Source organism: Periophthalmus magnuspinnatus, chromosome 24, assembly GCF_009829125.3.
Source record: "Periophthalmus magnuspinnatus isolate fPerMag1 chromosome 24, fPerMag1.2.pri, whole genome shotgun sequence".
Lineage (NCBI taxonomy): Eukaryota > Metazoa > Chordata > Actinopteri > Gobiiformes > Gobiidae > Periophthalmus > Periophthalmus magnuspinnatus.
In genome coordinates, this window is record NC_047149.1 from 5893753 (window position 1) to 5920408 (window position 26656).

The 26656-nt window shown below is 40.6% G+C and overlaps 3 protein-coding genes and 1 non-coding gene across 4 annotated transcripts; 2 read left to right on the forward strand and 2 right to left on the reverse strand.

The window, feature by feature from the left end:
- The first annotated feature begins 364 nt into the window (after positions 1-364).
- Positions 365-12934, forward strand: tcp1 (t-complex 1). The gene is made up of 12 exons (XM_033990758.2): positions 365-701; positions 1475-1560; positions 1812-1940; positions 2321-2418; positions 2596-2706; positions 4730-4911; positions 6018-6144; positions 6864-7039; positions 10013-10136; positions 10646-10838; positions 11539-11702; positions 12521-12934. The coding sequence occupies exons 1-12, from the start codon at positions 629-631 to the stop codon at positions 12732-12734; spliced, it is 1677 nt and encodes a 558-aa protein (XP_033846649.1). The 5' UTR covers positions 365-628; the 3' UTR covers positions 12735-12934.
- On the forward strand, positions 944-1078 carry LOC117393302 (small nucleolar RNA SNORA29). The gene has a single exon (XR_004543141.1). It is a non-coding gene; the product is annotated as a small nucleolar RNA SNORA29 (small nucleolar RNA).
- Positions 12935-12937: 3 nt separating the features above from the next.
- On the reverse strand, positions 12938-20875 carry acat2 (acetyl-CoA acetyltransferase 2). The gene is made up of 9 exons (XM_033991260.2): positions 20706-20875; positions 19744-19878; positions 18530-18711; positions 18133-18250; positions 17353-17496; positions 16342-16464; positions 15601-15755; positions 15414-15524; positions 12938-14671 (listed from the first exon to the last, which is right to left on the reverse strand). Exons 1-9 carry the CDS (start codon positions 20752-20754, stop codon positions 14501-14503), a joined length of 1188 nt encoding a protein of 395 aa, XP_033847151.1. The 5' UTR covers positions 20755-20875; the 3' UTR covers positions 12938-14500.
- Positions 20876-21556: 681 nt separating this feature from the next.
- Positions 21557-26544, reverse strand: wtap (WT1 associated protein). The gene is made up of 8 exons (XM_033990703.2): positions 26348-26544; positions 25760-25798; positions 25621-25676; positions 25485-25543; positions 25259-25386; positions 24582-24760; positions 22710-22864; positions 21557-22636 (listed from the first exon to the last, which is right to left on the reverse strand). The coding sequence occupies exons 2-8, from the start codon at positions 25787-25789 to the stop codon at positions 22035-22037; spliced, it is 1209 nt and encodes a 402-aa protein (XP_033846594.1). The 5' UTR covers positions 25790-25798; positions 26348-26544; the 3' UTR covers positions 21557-22034.
- Between the last annotated feature and the right edge of the window lie 112 nt (positions 26545-26656).

Here is a 26656-nt window from a genome sequence, read left to right on the forward strand (position 1 = left end):
CTTCCAGGGGGACCCAAAGCTTCCCATATCAGCTGGGAGACCTAGTCTCCAGCGTGTCATGGGTCGTCCCTGGGGCCTCATCCCGGTGTCACATGAACACCACCCCAGGGAGGTGTCCAGGAGGCATCCGGAACAGATGCCTGGGCCACCTCAGCTGGCTCCTGAGTAATTAAATCAGGCTAAATGCAATAATGCTGGCCAACAAGTCTACTATTTTTTATTTATTATTTATTTAACGCGTTAGTGTCAAAATATATAATAATATAATATATTATGTATAATAAAAAGGGAGGACAAATGTTCAACAGTAAGCAGCAGTTGGCGCGCTAAAGCGCGTTTATAATCGGGATCAGACTGAAGAAGAAAAGCTGCTCTGTTGCATTCTGGGAAATGGTGTTCGAAATGATTTCATCTCTAAAGCGCACTTTCCGTTATAACCTGTTTTTGTTTTTTAAGACAAACTTGTAGTGTCGATAGAAAACAAAATCGATAACTGTAATATAATTCCCAAAACACGTAATTTGGCGCATTTTTAATCATTTTCTTCTCGAAGCTTCGGAGTTGAGACCGGTTTACCCACAGTGCACCGCAGCGCTTCCCTTTCTTCTCAGTTTGTGCAGGGTCCAAAATGTCGCTCCTGGACGGTCCCCTAAACGTGCTCGGACAGAGGACATCCGGCGAGTTCGTCCGCACGCAGAATGGTCAGTTATGTCCGCAGTCCTCTCTTTATTTCAGGCCGGTCTGACTGTAGCTTTGTGCCTTTTGTTTGGTCCTAAACAGCGAGTCTCCTCCGCGCTGCGTCACACGTGCGGCTAATGCTACCGGCTAACTCAAGTCAGCTAGTGCATTGCTGTTGTTTTTGGATCATAGAATATTTATAAAGTCTATTAACACTTTTGGCTGAACTGCTTATCATTGTTTATCTTTTGGATTTCTATGTTTTGGTCCCATTTTAGCACCTTCCATTTACTTGCATTGAATGGGTGGCTATGCTAATGGGCTATAGAAACACTGTCATGGTCTGAAGGTGTGGCTATTTCTGTGAACCATGCTAAATAATATGACAGGACATATCAACATGACCTATCATTACATTGTTTACGACATTAATGTAAGTCTATACAAGTGGCAAATGAACAAATTGTGTCATTTTCTTTTACTTGTGGTAGTTTTGGTTGGTGATGTGCTGATGTCTCACATAAAGCGGAAGAATTATTAAAATACTAAACAAAAAGTGATCTTTTACATGATCCAGTGCTCTGTTATAAGAATTCAACGAGAGATGGATATTAACAGTTCTGCAGGATAATGTTGATATCAGGATTAGTGCCATATGAAGATGAGGAAGGGGGTTTCATCTAATCTACACCATTCGTTCTAAGCTCTTTATTGGCATCCTCTCCCTACGCTGGTTTTGTCCAGTCCAGGAAACAATTTCTTACTCTCTTGTTTAAAATGGTTGTTCTTTTTACAGTCATGGCCGCAGCAACCATCGCCAACATTGTCAAAAGCTCCCTGGGACCAGTCGGCCTTGACAAGATGTTGGTGGATGACATTGGGGTCAGTTTCAGATACATTTGTGTTTTGTTTTTGTTTATTTTTGTTCTATTTTTTGCATTTTTGAGTATATAAATATCCCACATCAAGAGAAGAGATATTCATTTTAATTTCCAAGTTGCGAAACTTTATTGTAATAGCCATAAAAAATAGAAAACCTAATAAATACGTAATACATGAAGAATTTGATACATAAACTGTGGCTTACATTTTTGTCATTAAAAGTGCGTTGTTGTTTTTGTTGTGGTTGTTAGGACGTGACCATCACAAATGACGGGGCAACCATCCTGAAGCTGTTGGAGGTCGAGCACCCAGCAGCTAAAGTCCTGTGTGAGCTCGCTGAGCTGCAGGACAAGGAAGTCGGGGACGGGACCACCTCTGTGGTGAGTGCGCACGCTGCTCCAGTTTGGCCCTTGGAATATTATTGGTCTCAACCCCCTTATCTGAGATTTTGGCTCTATAAATTGTTTAGGTTACATCATTTTAATCAAATGTTTTTTACTTTTATACTTTAATTATAAGGTAGAATAATAGTTGTTGCTTGCCCGTCCTGTTTTAGTACCATGCTTCTGCCTCCTACAGATGTGTGGCTATGCTAACAGGACAAAGAAACTGTCCTTCGGTGTCTGAAGGAGTTTAGGAGCTACTTTTCTCAAACTCCTAATGAAACGATGGCACAAACCCCGTGTGTGGGAGTTTAGGTTCACTCTTGTGTTGTTTCATTCTCTTTTCATTGACCGTTTCCTATGTGCTCTCTGTGCAGGTGATTCTGGCGGCAGAGCTGCTGAAGAGCGCAGATGAGCTGGTCAAGCAGAAGATCCACCCTACGTCAGTTATCAGTGGATATCGTCTGGCCTGCAAGTACGCACATGTTTGGTTTATTTTACATATTTGTATTTTATGCTTTTGCATGTTTGGTTATGTGTGTAAACAGCCCTAAAAGACTGAAAGACGATTCTACAATTAACTTGACCAGAGTTCTAATATCAGTGAGATTTTGAAGTTTGTCCCTTGACTGATAGTGCTTTTATGTTTCAGGGAGGCCGTACGCTACATAAATGAGAACCTCACAATCGCAGCAGATGAACTGGGCAGAGAATGTTTAATCAACGCAGCCAGGACTTCCATGTCCTCAAAAATCATCGGAGTGTATCCTTTATATGGTCTTTTTGAAATTCTGTTTTTTAGGAAATATGGCAACACATTTAAACCTGGAATTTTATTTGATCATGATTAACTTTTTATATTGTTTTCAACACCCAACTAAAGCCATCTTCTACTTTTGGGAGTTCATATTGATTAGAATGGAATCAAATTGGGTACTTTTATTTGGGTATAACCTTGTAAATTTTAGGTTTTAGTTCATTTTACTTTACATTTCATAAAGGAGCAGAATGTAACTTTTCTGGTCCCATCTTAAGTTGTATACGTTTACATATTTTTTGTTGTGTAGATTTATATTTAAAGTTTTATGTTTTTTTGTATTTTTGTTAAAGGCCTATATTACCCCAAATGGATTCTTGTGAGATTTAAGCCATGTTTATAATGTTACCTCCTCAAAAACATATCTAGAGTATAGAGTAGAGTCTGTCTACAGCTTAGCACAAAATGCTCTGTTCCACCTTGTGATGTCATGACGCAGTAGTTTTCAAATTAACAGCTATCTTTTACCCTTAATTTAGAAGAGATTGGTAATTCCAGAGTTGAAATCATCCAAATAATTCAAGTGAAGGTTTATGGAGTTTAAAAACACAGTGGAGCACTTCCTCTATTATTACCATATTTTCCGCACTATAAGGCGTATCGGAATATAAGGCGCACCTTCTATGAATGGCCTATTTTAAAACAAATTTCATATATAGGGCGCACCGCATTATAAGGCGCATATATATATAATATAAACTACTGTAGTAGCTGGGGTTGTGTTATGCATCCATGAGATGGAGCTGCGCTAAATGGAATGTCAACAAAACAGTCAGATAAGTCAGTCAAACTTTATTAATAGAATAAAAAAAAACGTTCCGAAAACTTTGTTCACTCACAAAACAAGTTAATGCATCACAATATAGTAACTCTCGAAATAGTGCAACGCAATAACAATAACTCAACATTGTTCAAACGTTAATGTCCATATTCACAATATCTCCCAGCCTTGTTTAGTTGTAAACACGTGAAAGAAACACGTAAAGCTCACTTTTTCAGTTCATTCCTCATTCACGAATCCGTCGAGTTCTTCCTCTTCAGTGTCTGAGTTGAACAGTTGCGCGAGCTCATTCAAAGTGCCCGATTCGGTCTCGTCAAAATCACCATTATCCGTGTCACTGCTGTTGTCTTAACAGTTCAGTGACAATTCCTGCCTTCGCGAAAGCTCGGACCACAGTTGAGACTGATATCTCAGCCCAGGCATCCGCAATCCATTGGCAGATTGTGGCGTATGTCGCCCGTCGCTGTCTCCCTGTCTCCGCGTTATCCCTATAGCGTCGGATCCTATCGTCGCCGTTAGACTCGCGGTTGCGGACTTTCCAGCAGCGTAACTCTGCACCCAGTCTTGCTCTCATGTAAATTCAAACGGCGTCTCAAAGCGGAGACATGGGGTTATCTAAATGTTTTACCGTCATTACTGTAATTTGCCTCTGTTGTCCCTCGAAGGTGACGAATGAGAGCGCGGGGCTGCGGGGATTTTCACTCATTTATTTGATGCGTAAAAGAAAAAAATACGGATGGATGTGTAAATATGGCTATTTTATGGCTAAAAAAGAATAAAAGTGTAGGTCTAGGTAAGCTGTACTGGCACATAGTGTGCTCAGTCCTTAAAGGGTTATTACCGCTATTACTTCGGAGACGCCTCCTGACTACGGGTGTCATAATTGACCAATATTGATCCATATATAAGGTGAACTGTGGGTTTTTGAGAAAATTAAAGGCTTTTAGGTGCGCCTTATAGTGCGGAAAATACGATACATGACATCACGTAATTTTCTGTTTGAGAGAAGTACTCAGCCCAAATATGCAGGGTTTGTGTGTTAAACATGTGCGAATGAAACAAAACAAATCTCCAGCTATGTTTTTGATGAAGAATCAACATTTTAACATATAAAATAGTGTAATTTGAGCGCTTTAATGGATATTTCTAGTGAATTTTAAAGTATGTCCCTTAACAGTGCACCTTCAGTGACTCCGACTTTTTCTCAAACATCGTGGTGGACGCTGCTATGGCGGTGAAGTTCATAGACAGCAAAGGCATGGCCAAGTACCCCATCAACTCTGTGAATGTGCTGAAGGCCCACGGGCGCAGCCAGAAGGAGAGTTTCCTGGTCAACGGATACGCCCTCAACTGCACCGTGGGGTCACAAGGTGCATTTGATATTTATCCCAGGGCTTCTGCTAAGCCCATCTCCCATTTAATTTGCTGCTACACCCGTCCTCATGGTGTACTCGGTGATACGCGTGGGAGACAGGAGAGTGGCTGTGAAAAGAAAGCGACACAGGATTTTGTAACTTGTGCCAGCTCTTTTCTGGCCAGACAATTAATTATGACTAAAAATAAGACTAGCACTTTAGTTACTTTGCACCTCTGTGTAAAACAATTACAAATACTCACTCTAGAGTAATTAAGTCGTTTTTTGGTTAGCTGCAGATTTACTGTTTGGGTGACAGTAGTTGGACAGTAGTGTTTGACCCAAGATCGGTAGTTGTAACTGAGTGACGTTTTAGTCATGCTGCTGTACTTTACTGAAATTTTCTACTTAAGTCATTCCACCACTGATTTATTTTTCATTCACTATTCCGCTTACTAAACAATTAACTGCTAATTGGCATAGGTGGTTAATCCAGTGTTGCGATGTATTCAGTACATATTATAATGTCTTATTCTCCCATGTGCCTGAACTATGAGCCTAATAGGATTTTGGTACCAAGGGTGTGAGGACTAGTACCACAAGAATGGTAGTATTCACTGAATGGCACTGTACCTGATTTTTAGTCTTGGAAAAAAGAACTAGTTCATTTGAAACAATTTACAGTGGCCCAAACTTATTTCTCACTTACCTTTATACATTAACCATGGTCAATAATTAGGGTGCTTAGAATGCAAAAGCACTTTTCACAACTCTGAGACCAGAGCTGAGTTACAACAACTAACATGCTAAAGCTCCCGTCCTGATTTTCAAACAATAAGACGCTTTATAACTGAAAGCAGATGGTAAACAGCTAACTTATTTTGACCTTAAGAGCTGCTTGTATAATATATCTGTACTGGGGCAAGATACATTTTGCTCAAATACATCTGGGAAAAAATTCTGGTACAGGGCTTTTTGTAATATTGGCTCGAGAATAATACATTAATAAGGTCAGAAAAATACAAATTAACACCAGATTAACCACTAGTATGCAAACACGTACTCAAAATGTAAGTGTTACAAAAGTATACGGTCTTGTGTAACTCGCTGTTGTCTGTGAAGCTATGGTGAAGCGTGTGGTGAACGCTAAAATCGCCTGTCTGGACTTCAGCCTGCAGAAGACCAAGATGAAGATGGGCATCCAAGTCATCATCAACGACCCAGAGAAGCTCGACCTCATCAGACAGAGGTGAGAAAACACCTCAAAACGATGTTTGTTTGTTTTTTTAATTATGGCTCGTAAATGTTTGTTGTATAAATAAATGTTTACAGTAGTCCCATTAAATTTGCTGTGCCTCTGGGTCAGTAGTTTTCACAGTGATACGCGTGGGAGAAAACATGAGCAGTCCAAAGTCAAGGCCTCAGCTTCTGTAGCTGTTGGGTCACTATTCTGGACTGGACAACTCAAAAAAAAAAAAAAGGTTCACTTAAAGATCCACTATGGAACTTTGCTAGTGGAGGGTTTCCTACCTGCTTGTCTCAAGGAGATGTTATTGCGTTACCCTGAATTTTCCACAGTATGGTAAGTTGTCAATCTGACATTTATTAAATTACAGGTGTTTTATTGCTCAGAAATGCCTTATTGTGAGAGGGATCGTCTCTCCACAGATCTGATCTGGAACACGGCTTGATGCATCCCCTGCTTATCTCTGTCTAAGGAGATGGATAAGTTTAATGCCATACTGTGGAACATTGGCAAAAGGAATAGCATCTCCATAAAGAAAAGTTATTTTCTGTATCTAAGTATATTGTAATCGTGCAGTAACATCACTATTACAGCAAATATATTGGTAAAGTTTGTAAGATTTGCATATTTGTAGATACTTGCATTCATACTTTTTGTTTAGCTGTCATCTTAAAACTGCCTTGACTACATTCTAACCCGTACATGAATTTGATCTAATGCAGGGAGTCTGACATCACCAAGGAGAGGATCCAGAAAATCCTGGTGACCGGCGCCAACGTGATCCTGACCACCGGGGGCATCGACGACATGTGTCTCAAATACTTTGTGGATGTGGGTGCCATGGCTGTGAGGAGGGTGCTCAAGAGGGACCTGAAGCGCATCGCCAAGGCCACGGGAGGTGAGAGGAAAAACTAAGCCTGTCATGATGATATATTTTCAAGTTTGATATAATCACTAAAATAAATATAGACGATAAACAATATGGAAACAAATTTATGCCACTGACGCAAGAGTAGATTTAAACTACAAAAACTATTCTAGATTTACAATATTAAGTTGCATTAAATAAACAGGAGAATCAAACACTTTAGTACTTGATTTGTAATGAGGTTATTCATTTAACCACTTGGCGCTCCGACAGTGAATGAGAGCTACAGATGACTGAAAGAGTACGCCCCACTCTCCCCATTGTAGAATCAAGCTGTTACATTACACATGTTTAGTGATGTTTTCCTCTTAAAGCCCATGAACTGCGGAACACGCTGATGCGTGACATGCAGTGGTTTACTGTAAACAGACGGAGTTTGCTGCACGCGTAATAAGATGAGGCTGGATATAAAGATCCGCGCGTAGCGTAATTTTACGCAGCAGTTTTGCGTTTTAAACATGATGAAACAGACAAAACAAAGGAAGTGCGCGACCGAGGACACTGTGGATGTTTGTACAAGTTAAACTAGAGGCATCTCGGACCCGGAGCGGTTCGTGGAACCGAGTGAAGATCTCATGATGGACTCAGGAGCAGAGGACCTTATGTTTTGATGGATTGGACGTGTAACGCGTGATAGGCTAGGTGGACTGACTGCAAGGATGTCTCAGACTAGATTCGGTAGGGAGCCAGTAAGTAAGTGAAAGAACACAGACAAAATAAAGTTGATTATATGAATGATTGTATTAATACTTTTTCTATATATAGTCAGAAATTCAATAATACTTATAATAATCAACATTTATATTAGACAGGTATACAATAGTGAGGATGTGATCAATCTGATCAATCCAAATAAAGAAAATAAATGAATGACAACTTCAGACCCGTGAAATCCGATTGTTCATGTGAATATTTAGTCCATGAGTTTGTGTGTGTGGGTGAGCAAAGTCTTTCAGACCAAGTTTCAAAGTTTGTATAAAATCCAGCGATAGAGAAGAAGAGTTCAATTTCCTACCACAGAGTGGTGTATGGGTAGCTCGCCATCACAGGTGAAGTTAGAATCATCAGACTGAAGGGGGGAAAAAAAACCTGACCGCTGAGCGGATGGTTGAATGCGTAGAATGCAAGCAGTTGATTCGGATTTTGAACGACAAATGATGAGCACGCCGACTCCAGAGCAGGACCAGCACGAGCCACAGTGACCACACAGCAAGAGCACCAGAGCAGGAAGTGACAGGGGCGCGCCAGGTACTTAAACGCTCACTGGTGCGTTAATGGGTGGGGGCAATCTAGGTCACGTGGGTTACAGATGCTGTTCCTGAAGCATGGTTTATTCTGCTATTCACTTAATTGTGGGTCAAATGCCCCCCGACCACCACCAATCATCACGCACACACCACTTGGGTGATGACAGAATGACAGAAATCGGTCCGAGTGGGACTCGATCCTCCAACCTTCGGGTTGCTTGACCAAAGCTCTAACCACTGAGCCACTGTCACAGAATGACTGTCACACTGTACAATCATGTACAGTGTGTTCTTAGTTTCCAGTGTGTGTTTGTTTACATTTTGAAGTGTGTGTTTGTTGATTGTTTGCAGTGTGTGGTTTGTAAATATATATTTATTTTGATCCATAGCACTTGTTTTGACTGTATTTTATATACAAATATACATTTTATATTGTGTTTTGATATGATATATAAATGTACAGTAATAGAGCAGCTGTGCAGATACAGATTCCTCTCAGTGTGAGTTTTCAGTAGAGCCTCACTGATGTCTGTGGGTTGAAACATTCAAAAGTTATTGCACTTTTTCCAAATGTTCTCCAAATGTCTTCATTCAGATATGTTTGGAGAGGCCTGGACTTACTCATGATAAAATGATTGTAAAACTCTCGTTTTTATAGGTATTGACCTCAAATTTGAAATGTAAGTGGTCAACAATCTTGTCAGTTGAGGTATGGTGTATTTTTGTCCCCAGCTCCCTACTGCAGCTTTCTACACCTTCATTTTCACAAAAATTTTTTGGCGAGGATGAGAAATTTTTTTTTAATGTGTGTTCCAAAGTGTATAAATGCTCAGCAGACAAACTTACAGTGATTCTGACACCTGTGGGTAAAACTATAGGGTGTTACCTTTACAAAGACCCCAAACTAGTGCATTTACTACTGAGGGTTCAATAATGGTGAATATTTTAGTTTGGCGAGGTCAGAACAAAGGCAATTTCACCAAAATCACCCGGAATGCTAAGGGGTTAAACTTTTATGGCTTAAATCTGATCATGTTGCCAAAAAATTAACAAAAATATCCCAGTAGTGCAAAGAAAATGTACACACGATAAATTTTGACCCCAAAAAATATAGTTCCAGCTTTAATATATTGAACAATAAGTCCATATAGTCATTACCATGACAGGTCCAGGAAAAACACATCATCTCAGCTTATGTCTGTGACTATGTTCACACACACATCAAAAATCTGATCATGAGTTATTAGATTTTTTAAATGTAAACAGTTTATTATATTGACTTATACTTCAATGTCTAAAGATGGAACAACATTTTTTGGGGTCAATATTTATCATGTGTACTTTTTCTTTGCAAAACTTGGGAACTTGTGGTATATTTTTGGCTGTATTAAAAATATTTAAGCCATAAAAGGTTGGTACAGACCAAGTACTAAAGAGTTTCATTCTGCTGTTTATTTATTGCAGCTTGAGATTTTAACAGTATTGTAGATTTGGAATAGTTTTTGTGGTTTAAATCTGCTCTTGGATTTTTGTGCCAGTGGCATGAATTAGCTTCAGTATTATTGTTTATCATCTATATCTTAACAAATTTTGAAGTGAGATATATCGCTTATTGTGAAGGGGCAAATTTTTATTCAAGTAAATGTACCCATGTTTGCTAAATGCTAAAGATGTTGTTGACATGTGTTTTCCTTAGCCACCCTGTGCCCCTCCCTGAGTAACCTGGAGGGAGAGGAGACGTTTGAGGCCACCATGTTGGGCCAGGCCGAGGAGGTGGTCCAGGAGAGAATCTGTGACGACGAGCTCATCCTCATTAAGAAGTAAGACCTCAAAGTCTCATCATCTAGATCAAGGGTGTCCGAACTGTGGCCTGGGGGCCTAATGTGTGGACCACAAACCCTGCTGAATTGGCCCAAATGGTGGTACTTAAATTACCAATAAAAGTACTTCTAATCTATAACTTCAATAATATCACTCTGCAGACAGACATGAAATGAATGACTTGTTTAACAGCACAAATCAACTCACCTATTGTTGTTCCATCTAAGTTAGTTTGTTGTGGTCAGATTGTGTTAAAAAAAATTGCTAAATTATAGTGTGACAGAGCAGTGCCTACAGTTATCATCACACCCAAGTATGCCCCTTCAAATATTTTGTAGTGAAAGGCCACAGAAAAACACCCCTGGTCTAGATACAAAACTACCATCTATTTCCACTGTTAAGAATATTTTTACATTTTAAAGCAACTATAGACAAAATAGTTTATAGGAAATGGAAAGGCAGACTCTTTATATATAAAGCACTAAACCTTTCCCTCATCTCCTCGCAGTACCAAAGCACGTACGTCAGCTTCCATCGTGCTGCGCGGGGCCAATGACTTCATGTGTGATGAGATGGAGCGCTCGGTGCACGACGCCCTGTGTGTAGTTAAGAGGGTGCTGGAGTCAAAGTCTGTGGTGCCAGGAGGGGGCGCTGTGGAGGCCGCGCTGTCAATCTACCTGGAGAACTACGCCACTAGTATGGTAAGAACTGGATTATACAAGTTTATCTCACATGTTTCTTCACATTTCAATTAGGACTATAGTCAACTAAAGACATGTCCTTCTGATCGATTAGTCAACTAAAAAGGGGGTGTTGCAAAACTCTCAATGACTACACATCTTGGCCAAGCTCCATTCCACAGTATGGCATTAAATCTGTCCATCTTGGATTTATTTAAATACACATGTTTTTACTCCTACAATAATTTCTCAAATAACATGCATTCTTACTGTTGGTGGGCTTACTTCCCCACAGATCTGACTTGTAACTTGCTGCCTGCTTGCTGCTTGTGTCCATGAAGATGGATTTATTTAATGCCATACAGTGGAACATTCTTGGTACAGCAATATCATCTCCATGGGGATGCTATTCTTTTTCCTCTACTTCTTGTTTTTCAGACGTAGCTATATTCTCCCATTAAAAAAATCTTTAATAAAAAATTACAAAAAAAACACCTCCATGGACGCAAGCAGGTGGCACGATCCTCCACCAGAAAAGTTACATAGTGCACCTTTTAAGATTTACAAAGTTTTTCTAGTCTTCAAGTTATGATGTGAAATTTTAAAATCTTCTACTTTTTCATTCTACACAATACATACAATACACTCAACAACTGGTAGTTGTTTATACTTGAGAAATTACTTGATAACTTAATAGTTTTAAATTTGTTTTGACATCCAGGGCTCCAGGGAGCAGCTGGCCATCGCAGAGTACGCCCACTCTCTGCTGGTCATCCCCAAGACTCTGGCAGTGAACGCAGCTCAGGACTCCACAGACCTGGTGGCCAAGCTCAGAGCCTTCCACAACGAGGCGCAGGTCAACCCAGAGCGCAAGAACCTCAAGTGGTAAGGCTTTAAACTACTAGAATAGTTACTAAGTTGGCTTTATATATTTATATAAGATTTGGCTTAGATAATTGGAAGATAATGCAGTCTATTGTAAATTTGAAGTTTTACACAATGTTGTCTCTGTGGTCTTTTGTATACCACCTGCTAACCCTTTAGTTTGGACCTCTGTAGAAACATTTGGAAATGCAGGGTATTCTTAAATTTGGGAGTCGCAAGTCAACATTAAGTTCACTACACAAATTATATTCTAATCTATTTTTGTTTGAAAAGTAACACTTTGATGGATAGATATCATTATCCAAAATGAGTCCACTTGAATATGGACAGTTCCTATTTTGAATTAGTTTAGTTGAAAACAAAACCATGGACTAGGCAGAATTTTAGAATAGCCCTTGTCACAAAGTGCTGTGCAACTCACAATGTAGCATTTTTCTGATATATTTGGACTAAGATTCATTGTAAAATTGATACTACAATTTGGCAAATTGCAAAGACAAAATACCACCATTTCCTCTACAAAATTTTGCATAACTGCTAATCCTGTAGTTTAGATCTGTACAAACATGACTGAAATCTGAACTAATACAGGAATGACATTTCAGAACCTTTTGTCTGTTTTTCACATGTTTAAAATGTGTGAACTTTGAACAGAATTCTTTCATTAAAACATAAATATTAAATCTAATAATTACAAATTGTTGTTTTTCCCCAAATTGTTCAGCCTTAACAATTAACTCTAGTTTGTATTGGATCTTAAACTAAATACAACCCAAAATCTGTCCTCACTAACCCTTCCCTCCATTTTGTTTGTATAGGATCGGCCTAGACCTGATCAACGGCAAACCACGGGACAACAAGCAGGCGGGCGTGTACGAGCCCACCATGGTCAAGACCAAGAGCCTCAAGTTCGCCACAGAGGCCGCCATCACTATCCTCCGCATTGACGACCTCATTAAACTGTTCCCCGAGCCCAAAGAGGGGGGCAGCTCGTACATGGACGCGGTGCAGTCCGGCTCTCTGGAGGGCTGAACCAGGGCCTTGTCTTAGGTCTTTCATTTCTGTGTCTGTATTTATACATCTGTAGTGTACGCTCCGCACTTGCCTGTTTACTGATAATCTGTTGCTCTCACTCAAACTGTATGAGATTTTTGTTTTGGACAAGAAAATAAAAACCCCAATGGTTGTAAATGACTGACTATTGTTTGGAAATTAAAAAGTTCTTGAGTTAATGTTGTAGTTTAATTTATTGTACATGATTTGAGGTTAGTAAGAAAAATACAAGATTTCTTTCACATGTGGCACTTGGAGTCCGTCTGTACATATTGAGAAACAAAAGGAATGTTTAAATGCATCAAAGGTTAGTCATAAATACACTAACTGCTTGGCTACAGATGACAGCATTGCATAGGCCTAAGAGCAAGACCCATTTAAAGTGGAACTAAACATCTAAACTCCGCCCACAATGACATTTCAAATAGAGCCGCTAAACTGGGCAGTACCTGGAGGATTTGAGGGGGGAGGAGGAGCGGAGTCCGGACATATAAGACAACGTGTAATTGGTCTAACAGGTATCCACACTTAAAACTCTGCTCCTGTAGCGAGGTGTTTGTAATCAGAAATGCCTGGTTGTAATCGGGGCAGTCTTGTGTGATGTCACCAACTACTTGACATTACAGAGGCCACTGAAGGCAGCACAAACTTAGATTTAGGCATTTTGAATCAAAGCTGCAAATTTACCTAGTTTACACTAAAATTGCCAAAAATGACAAGGAACAGTAGATGGCACTATTAAAACACCATAGACAGTTTAGTACCACTAATACTAAAAATTAACCAAATCAATGAAAACCGTGTAATGTGAATACTGGCTCCTGCTCCTATCTAAGAAAAAGGACGTCACATTCTTTCAATCTGGCAACCCGTTCAAAGGTTCTAGTCACAATTACAGACATCGAGTATTTAAATTAAACTAGGACGACAATTTAAATTCTTTTCAGTTTACTCTCTGTGGCCATATCCAACTATCAACTTGACTTAATTTTTTCCTTTTTGTAAACAGTGAAACATCTGCAATTGAATAAATGCAAGATAGATAAAGTTAATGTCTTACTGTGGAATATTTCAGGTAAAGGTAAAAATACAAGCCCAGACTCCTTTGACCGCCTTTTTGAAGAAGAACTTTTCTAGTAGCATGACAAAAGCTTTATGTTGACAATATGATTTAGCGGTAGTTTGTCTCATTTCTATGTCTATCCTTTTATGTCTATCCATTATTTAATGTTTTGTCCTTTCAAATACAATCATTTCAAATTATAAATCCGATCTTACCTCCAGACAGTTACTCTTTAAGTTACTCCAGTTACTTGAGCAGTAGTTTTCTCAAATACTTTCTTTTACTCGTACTTCAATCATTTCTTGTACCACTACTTTGTACTTCAACTTGAGTAATATTATTTTGAAGTAAAGTTACTGTTACTCAAGTACAATTTTTGGCGACTACCCACCTCTGTAGAAAAGTTACATAGGGCAGCGTTTTATTAGACACTAGGTTGACTAAGCCACACTGCTGTCTGTGTAATCCCTCAGTCGTCCAGGTATGACCCATGGTAACTGAATCAAATTTTCTTTTACCATAAGTCACATTGAGCATAAACCTGAGTTAAATCACATTATTCCCGACAATTACACAGTGAAGCGGCAGTAAACAAAATTATCCCTCATTTTTGTAAACAAAATTCTCAGTAATTTCCATATTCCCGCATCTTAAGTGCAGATGTCAGTAGAGCTTTGACATATTAGACGGTTTGTACACACATGGCGATGCCCATCCCTCCTCCGATGCAGAGTGAAGCCACGCCCCTCTTCCCTCCGGTCCTGTGGAGGGCGTGGAGCAGGGTCACCAGCACCCTGCACCCTGACATGCCAATAGGGTGCCCCAGGGAGATGGCCCCGCCGCTCACATTCACCTGGGAATAGACACGGAAGTAAGAAGGTATTTTCACATGAGAAGTCTGAGTTTTGAGTCAATGGTTTATGGGGATCAGTTCTGTTCAAATCCTCATTAATTGGTAACAGAGCTGCATTTGTAATCTTAATATTTAATTAAAGCAGTTTTTTTTATACAACTTTTATCAATTTATGACGATTTTTTGCGTAATCTCAATGTATAGGCGTTGATAATACCTTTTCACAAATTTAAAGGGAACATATATTTTTCTGATCTATGTTATTATGTTGTTTCCTCATCACAACCAGACCTGGAGTTTTGTTTCATTCACACATGTTTAACACACAAACCCTGTGTATTTAGGCTGAGTTCTTCTCTCAAACTGAAAAAAATACCTAGTTCCTTCTTGTGGTGTCATGTGGTAATACAGGAAGTGCTCCACTGTGTTTTTAAACTCCACACACCTTCACTAGAATCAATGGATAATTTCAGCCCTGTAATTATCTATTTCTACAGAACTAAAGGTTAAAGTAGCTGTTAACTTGAAAATTACCACTTCATGACATCACAAGGTGGAATAGAACATTTTGAGCTTTGGAGATGTAGATTACTCCAGATATGTTTTTGATGATTGACATTTCTAACATTCTAACATGGCATAAAGCTCACAAGACTCCATTTTGTGTAATATAAGACTTTTTTGCTTCAGCAACATTTAAAAACTTTGGGCTATTGTCAGTCAGGAGCAAGAAGGATCTTACCTTATCCACATTTAAGCCAAGCTCTTTGACCACAGCGATGGACTGAGCAGCAAACGCCTCATTGATCTCAAACAGGTCGACCTGCTCCAGCTGCCAGCCCGCCTTCTCCACCTGAAACACAGTGAGATAAGTCCAGTTTACTTAGTACGACAGACACGAATGTTTCAGGAGTGGAGGTAGTTCTTACGGCCTTTCTGATGGCAGGTATCGGCCCTGTCCCCATGACGGAAGGGTCCAGTCCGGCCTGAGCCCAAGACACCACCCGGGCCAAAGGTTTGAGTCCTCGGGTCTGTGCCTCTGACTGGCTCATCAGGACCACTGCTGCTGCTCCGTCATTTATACCTGTGAAACCATATTTGTTTATTTAAATAGACAAATCATCTATACTCGCATAAAACTAAATGTAAAGTGTTCAAAAGTGTTTGACATTGTTTTTATTGTCAGTCTAAAAAGAACTAGGAAGAATATTCTTTTGTGACACTGATGGGACAGTAGAGGGCAGCACTGCACAAAGGACTGGCTCATATTTGTAACTGTTTTGTAATGTCAATGAGACTTCCTAATGAAGTTAAATAAATACTACATCCCAGGACTAGAATATAAATCAGACCAAGACATATTTGTAAGTACTTCCTTAAACATCAGATTAACTGAAGTTTAAATTGAGAGGTTATGCGATGATGCAATATTAATTACCGGTAGTAGATTCATAAATACTTGCCATTACATCCATTTGGTATCATTATATTTTTTGTGACAAAAGCTCAACAAAAATATCCTTCTCTGCATGTACTATGAACTGACTACACTTTATTTAAACACAGCTAACATCACCAAGATGAGATCAGTGATTCAGTGTGTGGAAAATCAGTTAGGTTGGTTTAAATACATCATGTAAAATTATTGTATGGCGTGCAGTGAGTGGTACCTGAAGCGTTGCCGGCGGTGACAGTCCCAGTGCTGTCTTTGATAAAACAGGGTCTGAGTTTGGACATAGTCTCCATGTTACTGCCATGTCGAGGGAACTCATCCACCTTCACCTCCACTGGACCTGCACATACAGACCGTCATGTTTGTAACTATGGAAACAAAGATGGACGTCAAACTCTGCAACTTCACAGATAGGAAGCAATTCTCACTTTGAAATGAGGTTTATTGGGCAAATCTTTTGTAATAGCTACTGACAACAGCACAAAAAGCTGTTTGTCCAATTGAAAGTTAAGTTTATTTTCACCAACTTTATACCACGGCCAGTGAGAGTTCAAATGTCTAACTGCCGTGCGTTAATTCTGCATGACGCACAAATAGTCCGACAACACTCCAACACTTGGAGCCATTGTTTGATGCTTATTTATACAATTTGTGGTTTTCAGATTCAGGAATGTGGTGATGTCATACTCTCAGGGCAAGAGCAAGTTTCTCGTCTGATTACAATGTTCTTTGCCATGAAATATTCAAAAGGTAAATTCACAAATGTTGAACCTGATCATTTCATTTTAGCTGTCCCCATCTGTACTAAATATTACCGGCCTATAGAATGTTCTGAAGTCTTCAAAACTCAGCAATGTCAAATCTGAATTGTCCTTTTTGCACTGGATAAGTAAACATTTTTGTAATTTCTTGGTATATAGTATAGTTTACATCCCCCACTGCATATAATGTCATTTCAAACATTTTTTTTTTTATATTTGAAATTGTATTCACATTCTCATACACAATTTGGAACAAATAACTTTAAACTTGATTATTTAACATTACAAACAAATTAATGTTAAACCAATAACATTCTTAATATGATTTTTTTGTAATACTGTATTTTGATTTTCAGTGCATAAAGATCACCATAAACTTAAATTTGATTGGAATCATGGTACATTGTTTCTCATCCACGACATAACTGATATGATCTAAATGTCTGCCGATGTCCTTGTGTCTTCACCTTTCCGGGATGGGACTAGCACGGGGACTATCTCAGGATCAAAGTGTCCGGCCTTCTGCGCAGCCTCCGTCCTGTTCTGAGACTGCACTGCAAACTTATCCTGCTCCTCTTTAGTCACGCCCCACTGTTTCGCCACATTCTCCGCTGTAACAGAATAACTCAATAAATGTTTGCAAATTCAGGAGATAATGTTGGATGTGCTAATCATTCACATCATTAACGGGACTGTACCCATTTCTTTCTCACCTCAGTACAGATATATTGTTAAAAGGAGCTCTTAGGGTCAAAATGAGATTATTTTTGATGCTATATACAGTTTACAGTATCTAAAATAGGCTGGGTGCTGTCTGTGTTTTTATCTTCTGCATACCAGGAAGTAGGGCTGCATTACCATGACAGCAATAAGAACTCCTCTGGTCTCTGAAAGCTGTGAAAAGAGCTTAAAAACTCATTGCGGTGAATTATTAAAATGCTTGGAATGGGTTAGGAAAGTGAGTAATTTTAGACCTAGCGCTGAACTAGCTCTGTTTTTCACATTCACATAAAAAATAGGTACAATACTTTTAATACATAATTCGCTTCATAGCATAATTTTGCCCAAGTCATTTTTTCAAAGATTTTGGAAAATGCACTAAGATAAACTGCACTAAGATGTGGTTTACATTTTTTTGACTGTATAAATTTTTCTGATTGGCCGAGGACAACACCAGTGACACAGCAGGGTCGGGAGAGTAGAAATAAAATGACTTGAGCAGTTATGAGGCTGGTGATATATGGCACCTGTTATTCCCATGTGGTAGTTGTGGAACGCGTCTGTCAAACCGTCCGCCACCATGGAGTCTTGCAGCGACGAGTCTCCCATCTTCACTCCAGCTCGCATCTGCACTGTGTGGGGGGCCTAGGGTGAGAAGGTTTGGTGGATAGAAAAAATATTTACATTTTTAAAACTAGTATGTAAGATTACTTTACAGTTAAGGGTTAAAGGTTTAAAGAGGATACATTGTGCTTTTGTCTTCTATACAGTTATAATCTATGACATCATTTGAACATTTTAAATCATAATATTCATCTAAAACAACTTTATGAAAAAAACAAGTCTGCTGGTTTCTGGGTTGGTATGAGGAGCCAATTCCCGCGTGTCTCCTTTAAGTTTGCCCTGGTTGAATGAATGTCTCACCCTGCTCATGCTCTCCATCCCACCGGCCACCACCACAGAGGCCTCCCCCGCCTGGATGGACTGAGCTCCCAGACACACGGCTTTGAGCCCAGAGCCACAAACCATCTGACAGCTCCAGGCCGGAACCGCATAGGGGATCCCAGCCCCCACACTGGCCTGCCGCGTTGGGTTCTGACCGCTACCTGTAAATTCACAAAAATGTTAAGTTCTAAAACAGTTACAAACTTTATAGGACTGGCTTTTGTTTTTTTCCCAATATGGAGGAAAGTGTTGAACTAGATGCGGGGCTGGTTACCATGTGACCTACCCAAGTCCGCCAGGCTGTGTGTGTGTCTGCTGGAGGACAAGTTACAAAACCTGTGTTCAAAGTAACATGCATGTACTAGACAAGTGACATACGATCAGCTAATTTTGAAAAGATGGAAAGGAAGATAATACTCTTACTGTGAAGATGTGTAAGGTGAGAATGTTGTTGTTTCACCTTACTCTGATAGTGACGTGGGCGCCGTCATCATCATTCAGGTTGCATTATTTTGTACGGGGCTGCCGATCTTGACAGTAAGTAAGTTCTATAGGACTACAGAGCCGTTTTAAAGCCTCTAGAGAATCGGTGCATTGTTGACTTGTTGGTCGCATGAACATTAAACACAACCTTCTTTATATCAGATTTTAGCTGCAAAACGTTTCCCAAATTCTCCATTGAAATTAATAAAATTCCTGATTAAAGAAGTGCCACCATAAAGGAAGCAAGTCGCAAAAGTGGGTGGGACGTAATAAAGTCAATAACCAACATCAACACTCACCGATTTATACTAGTCAAGGTGGTGAAGTTTCTTGCCTAAGGACATAAAGGCAGTTTTGCACCAGGGGTGCCTCAATTCAGGCTTTTCTAAAAGATATCATAAATAAGTTATAATAGTGACTCCTATCTGATGAATCCTTTTATATTAGTTTATATTTACACTTTAATTTAAATACAGTATAGCTGCCTAGTTTTAAAATGTACACATATTACTTATAAAGAGGACTCAGATATAACAATCAGGCAGAAGCCTATTTTTGTGCTAAATCATTTTTTTAGTGACAGTTTTTAGTGACATTTCCAAATTATTATCGTGTAAGTTTGTAAGTTTAACAGTGTCTCATTTAATTAGACTGAATATAACCAGGAATGAACTCGGTTTACTGACTGGAGCTCTTGAGTGTTCATGTACCTGCTGTGAGGACATGTCCCATGATGACCTCAGAGACGTCCCCTGGTTGGACTCCTGCCTTCTTTAGCACGTCCTTCATGACCACTGCCCCCAGCTCATGGACAGGCACACTGGAGAGGGAGCCATTCAGGGACCCTGAGAGAAAGCACACCAAAACAAGATTCAAAATACAGAGTACTAAATAATAAGAAAGAACAGAGCAGGCATATTTGGTTGTCAGTGGAAAATAGTAATCAAATATAATAATGAAGACAGCGTAGTGTACACATTAACTCCTTAATTCCAGCTCATAGAAAAACAAAACATTATGCAAATAGGAATGCAATGGAAAAGACATATAGGTTATTTAACTTGACCTGGTCGCTGCAGACATCTCTTTAACCAGGAATGCCTCTCAAACCACTGCTCACTCATCACAGTCAAGGTCGGTGACAATAAGCACTGAGCTTAGAGTCATTTCATGAATTTCAGTATGTATTCTTTTATTATTTAAAAGAAAAGTTAATAATAATAATAATAATAATAATAATAATAATAATAATAATAATAATAATAATAATAATTTTGAACAAATACCAAATACAGTAACTATACTATCCCAGTGTAAATAGATGACACTCTTTTCTTGACCCTCATACACCACGTTAAGTCTGGCCAATCACAGACAGCTCGTGCTCTGTCGCACTATGACTTTGGGCCAATCACAGCTCACGTAAGACCTGCGCCTCAGCAGGGAGCCAATCAGAGCCCCGCAACACACGGCGTAATGGTCTCAATTAACCATATTAACAGGATGAATGAAAAGTAGCCTATGATGAAGATTTGGATCATTTTGACAAATATGTTTTAAATAAATAGCTGACAAGTCACACAGCAACAAATAGTAACCGAAAACGACGTTAAAAAGCAAACGTGAGTATGAATTCCGTAAGTAAATGACAAAAACACGCGCTTTTCTTTACCAATAGGTGTCCGCGCGGCAGAGACGATGACCACAGGCTCGGAGCTCATTTTGTTGGACGTTTGTAGAGTCTTTAATGTGCAGCGTCGGTAGTGTCCAGGTAATGTCCCTGTCTAGTGTCCACAGTGCAAGAAGCTGCGTGACAGGACCAGGACATCACAGTGTGTGATGCGGGACGCTAGAGGAACTCCGACAACTGCAACCGTGCTAATGAGGCCGCCATCTTGTGACTGTAGGAAGTGTTACAGTCTGGTTGGTAGCCCCCAGTACAATTGTAACAAAATAACTTAAAATAGAGTCAGTAATGTTGTTGAATAAAAATCTGAAATAGAGGTACTGATTCTTTATCCTTGAAGGCCCTGTACCTGATGTTTTCAATGCATTTTAGCAAAATATGACTGGCCCCAGAACAGATTTATTGTATAAGCAGCTCTTGAGGTAAAAATAAGTCTGCTGTGCTATCGTTGTGTACTATTTGGACCACTGCAAACCGCTTAAAATGTTAGTTAATTTGTTTCTCACATTTTAATTTTTTATTTTCCTTATGAGCTTGTGTATAACCTACAGTCAAAATACGGCTGCCGAGATTGGACGCCTGTTGCTTAGACTTCTCTAGTGTAATTATAATCTGGCACTGTGATAAAAGTAGCTGCTGCCTGAAATACAGCGTCACCTTGTGTTAAGGAGGTAAATATATTATATTCAGAGTTGTAAAAGTAATGTTACAATAAATGTACCACTATGTATCACTATAAACCTACATTTTATTTTCATGTTATGTTAATATAACAACAGTTGTAGCATATGTATAGTTTATTGTGGCATTGTTTCCCGAATCAGAGCACATAAGTTGTATTAAAATTCTTTATTTGGTCAGTACATGTAGAGGACTTGAGTCAGAATAATATGAACATCGCATATAGCTACGCACAATTGAACAGAATCTTTTGAACATAGTTTTTCTCTGAATGAAAAATTCAAATGGCATAAAAAAAATCTGGTCACCATCGTCATCTGAAAATGACCTTGCATTTATTGAACCTACTGTAATTCAAAACAGTTTGACAAGTTACAACAGATGATGCGTGATCTGTCAAGAGCTCAAACAACAACAGAGGAGACGTGCCCAGAGAAACGTCAGAATCAAACTAGTTTAAATTAGACTTACTCCCACTCAATTCAAATCGAACATGAACCCATTTTAAATATCACCGTTTAGCAACACAAACCTGACTGGCTCACAGTAGGCAGGGGAACAAGGGTGAGAACAAAATGTGTTGGGACTTGTAGCCATGTTTTGATAGTATAAAAAGGTACATGATGAAGTGGATTACAAAAGCGAGGAGTCTCCCGTGCCCGAGTCCAGGCCGTTGTGGGCGTGTCTGGAGCCTGCAGTCCGGCTGGCCCGGCTCAGGGCCTTGTCCTCGTGGGGGTCGGTGGTGGAGTCTGTGTCGTTGGAGTGTTGGGTCAGTGACGTCTCACTGCCTGTGGGAGAGTCCACGCTCTCATAGCCCGCACTCAGCTGGGCCCTGGCTGCAGTCTGACCCCCTGCCTCCTCTGAGTGATTGGACAGTTTGCTTTCGGCTTCTCCGGGGCTGGACACGTTGGGAGACATGGGGAAGTCCTCCTCTGTACTACTCACCTCCCTGTACAGACTGGGCGTGGTGGTCTCACTCCTTTGTGAAGAGTTCCCATTGCTTGGTCCATTGGACACCCTGTAGTCTTTGCCCACTGGTTCATTGGGAGTACTGGGCTGCTCCGGAGCAGCTGGCTCTTTGGAGGCACACAGTGAAGTCCTGCTGGGCCCAGCCGCGCTTCCTTGTGCCTGGGACAGTAGCTGTCGGCTCTCCTTGAGCTGCTGCTGCAGCACCAGGATGGTGCTCTGCATGCCCTCCACCTCCTCGTCCAGCTGGATGATGAAGTCGTTGAGTTCTGAGGACAAAAGGCCGGTTGTTTAAGTAAGGGTAAATGGTGGTTAATACTAGAAAAGGAGGAGCTCTCTCACCATCCTGGCTGCTCTTGAGCTCCTCGCTGTACTTCTTCTGCAGGGCCAGCTCAGCCTCCAGCTGGGCGATGCGGCCCTGGGACAGCTGCCTCCCCAGCTCCTGGTTCTCCTGGATCAGCATTCGACACTTGGCCATCAGCTTCTTCCCCGTTTGGCTGCAAGGGAAATAAAGCTCACATCACAGGGTGAAGCACACCAAACACAGCAAGGCTCCCTCCTCAGGAACAACACAATTACACCATTTACAAATCAACTTTCAGTACAATTTCAATGACAATGTTAACCAGCAACACCCTGATGCCATGTTATACACCACTAGGATTCAGGAACACAATCAGATAAGCAATTAATACCAACTATTTGATGCTGTATGTCCAAGTAAAATGCTTTGTAAACCACAACGTTTTGTCATTTACCTTAATATTAAGTGGTTTCACAAGCAAAGAAAATGTTAGGATCACCACTAGGATTAAAACCTACCAGGAGAACAAAGCATGAACTTAAACTAATGAACTGTGTACTTTGTATTTAGAATGAGTATTTTTTTCAGGAAAGCACTAGTAAGAATAACATTAAAGTTCATCATAGCAGAAAAAAAGACAAATATTTGAACTTTTTTTTTTTTTTACACATAAACCAAGATGCTTTTAAGAGTGAGCCAACCTAAGAACACACCTGTTCTCTTTATACTATGTGAGCTAATGCTACATGCAGCCTCTGGAGGCCCCTGGTTACAGGAAAACACTCATGACGGTTACTCGGCCAATGGGTTTTAAAGAGGTGCAAAGTGATTCAAATAGGATGGTGTCTTTCAGCTAGAATAGTACTTGTCATAAAAGTTTAACTAGGATTATATTCTAAAACAGTGCTGAAGTGCACGTCATAAATGAAAGTGGAGGCCATAGTAACTTGAGAATCATGACTAATGTTTCCTAGTTGTGTTCTATGCTGCACTGTACACAGCAGTGTACTGCTTTAGTTAAGGTAACAGCTGAGGGAGGAAATCAGGTCAATGACAAACACAGTGAAAGATACAATTGCAGACTTGTACATGAACTTGTTAAACATGTGGATTCACAAGTAGAAAACAGCACTCTCCACACCTACAGCAGTGGGTTTTACATAATCAAATCAGACCAAAGCACAACTTTGGAGTCTCAAAACTTTCCATAGCCAATGAAAATGTTCAACACACTGCAATAAGTGTTTGTTTGAGAGAAACAAGAGAAAGAGCAAATGAAATGCAATCAAAAGAAAGTCACAAAATAAAACATGTAAATTGACTCTACCGTGAGCAGGCCCCGAGACCCTCGGGTCTGAACCAGTCCTTTGTGGACCACAGTCTTAGCAGTTTCTACTGAGTCTTCCCCCCGAAGTCTTAGCTTTACTCCTAGAACTGTCCTCATGTTTAACACTAGAGTCTTTACAGCTGTGTGTGTGTTGTGATCCACAGTTACTGTCTTATAGTCTTTATTAGGCTCGGGGTGCCCCCTGCCTGTCCCCCCTCCACTTTACCCCTCTATAGTATGTGAATGTCACTTTGAGCTGCGGGGGCGGGGGGCGTGTCCGTCCAGAGACCACCTGTCTCTCTCTTCAGAACAGTGCACACTCCATGGACTCGGCCGCTGAGGCGTACGTGGGAGAGCTGAAACACAACCTGACCATACTGTCTCTCACCGTATCGTATTATATGATATGTAGCTGGACAATAGAAAAACATGGCGCTGCTGTCTCTGTGTAAAGTCTGAGTCTCGGTGAGTACAGCGCTCAGCCGTGCCCCTCACCTTTGTCCTGCATGGCTGCAGTGAGTGAGAGTGGGGGCGTGACAACATCTTGGCTTTCTGAGGATGGGGTTATTTTGATTGTCTTTACCTATCAGGTGTAAATTTCCAGGCACTCAGTTCATTTTGGGCCTGCTCCAGTTTGTCTTTAGTCTGTTCCAGTTCAGTCTTCATTTTGAGGAAAACTAAGTTGATGGCAGGGTCCACCATGGCCGACCGCAGTTGGGCTGCACTGGGCTGCTGGACTTGCTTGAGGTACTGGATTTGAGTCTGTTGAAGAAGTAAAGTGTTAGTGATCAGAAGGGCTAGGAGAAACGTTTAGAGACTTAACAAATGTGGTTAAGTCATCTTCTGTGCAAGTCACATGACCACACATATTTACATACCACCCTGAAACACTATGTGCACCATGAGCTTTGACACAGAATTACAGTCACTCAGTGTGTAAGCTTGCGAGGTCCAGGTCTGTGTTGAAATCTGATGTTTTTCTTTGGCCTTCAGTGTGTAGACCTCAGCCGCTCTCAGAATGGCATGTGCACTATAGTTCCAAATGATCTACTCTGTGGCATCTTTGATAAGAACAGTTAAGTCTTTGGCCGAAATTGTAGTGCAACAGACAAACTGCTGCACAATGCATTATGTAAAACTTGCTGTGTTTAACACAAACAGCACAAAGTCAACACTAGTCAGAACAAACTTTGGATTGAACACATTTGATAAAGGTTGTCCACACAGAGCCACACTAGAATGGTTGGGATGGATACGTACTGTGCACTCCTGCATCTCCTGCTCCTTAGTGGCCAGTCTCATGACCAGGATGTTCTCTCTGCGAGCAGATTCCTGCTGCTGCTGCTTGAGCTTCTCCTCTGACTCCTTCAGTCCGGGCACATCGTTGGCTGAAGCAGGCCAGGAGCAAATAGAAGCAACACATCAGTATAGCAAGGCTAAATAAAGGCAGTCAGAAAAATGATGTATGAACAGAAGAGATACTTACAGCACAGATCTGCATATTTAGCCTCCAGTGCCTGGAGATAGGTCTCATGTTGTTTCCATCTGTCAGGAGGTAAAGAAAGACTTTAATTGTACATCCAAACAAACAGCGCATGTTTCCTCTTCACTCGTGCAAGTACCTCGTACATAGCTCCTCTCTGGTCAGCGTCTTCATGTCGGATTCATTGAGGCGAACCTGGAAAAATATTCATAAATATTTAAATCACTTTGTAATGATTTGTTATGGAATAATAGTTCACATTCAGTAAGTGAACGTACCTTCTTGGGCAGTGGCTCCTCGTTGGTCATCGTAGACCTCTAAAAGAGAAGAGAAACAGAAGTCAGACATGTGTTTTGCGCGTCTACAGCACTGCATCATGTTAAGAGAATTGCGGTCCACGTTGTTGGACAAACAGGACAATTTGACTCAGATAAATGGGAAGCCGTGGCCAGCTTGGCTCGTGAATTTTAAGTTAAGCCATAAAAGAAGTGGAAGTGGATACTATGCAAGCAAGCCTCTTCAGAAAAACATGTGGACCTTGTGTTTCAATGGGGCCGCTGAGCCTGTTAGCTGGTGTGGCGTGTAACAGCGGCTGCTACGACAGAACGAGCCAACCAAATGTTCAGACTTCAAATACCGCCTTTAGCCAGCCACTTAGAGTAAACTACACGCCCTTTGCAGCACCAGATCGTTTAAATGGCCTTTCTAGGTGCAAATGTTGTCAGTCTGCAGGTCCCGGTTCTGTTTTCAGCTTCTTGTTACCACAAAATGGCGGTGAAGGAAGCGACTCCCTCCCTTGCGCTTCTTCCCTGACCTAACGCGCTCTTGGCTGCGGAGAACAGGCCGTACACTGCACACACTCTTACCTGCTGGGTTAGACCGGATGGGTCCAAAATCAAAAGGCGTGTATAGTTCCGTATAGAGTATAAAGTCGCAGAAAGGGATCGATGTAGGGTAGATTCACGTATTGTAGCGTAGGCGCGGCTTGTTCCCTATCATCTTTCTACGAAGGCAGAGAGCGCAATGGCCGTGCACGGACTGCGCTCGCTGCGGATCCGGGCACAGAGCACAGAGAGGGGACAGATCACTCACTCTGCTGGGGTTTCCCCGGGGACAAATTAATGAGATCTTTGCTTTTATTTTTCCACTATTTTAACCATATTATTTATGTGAAA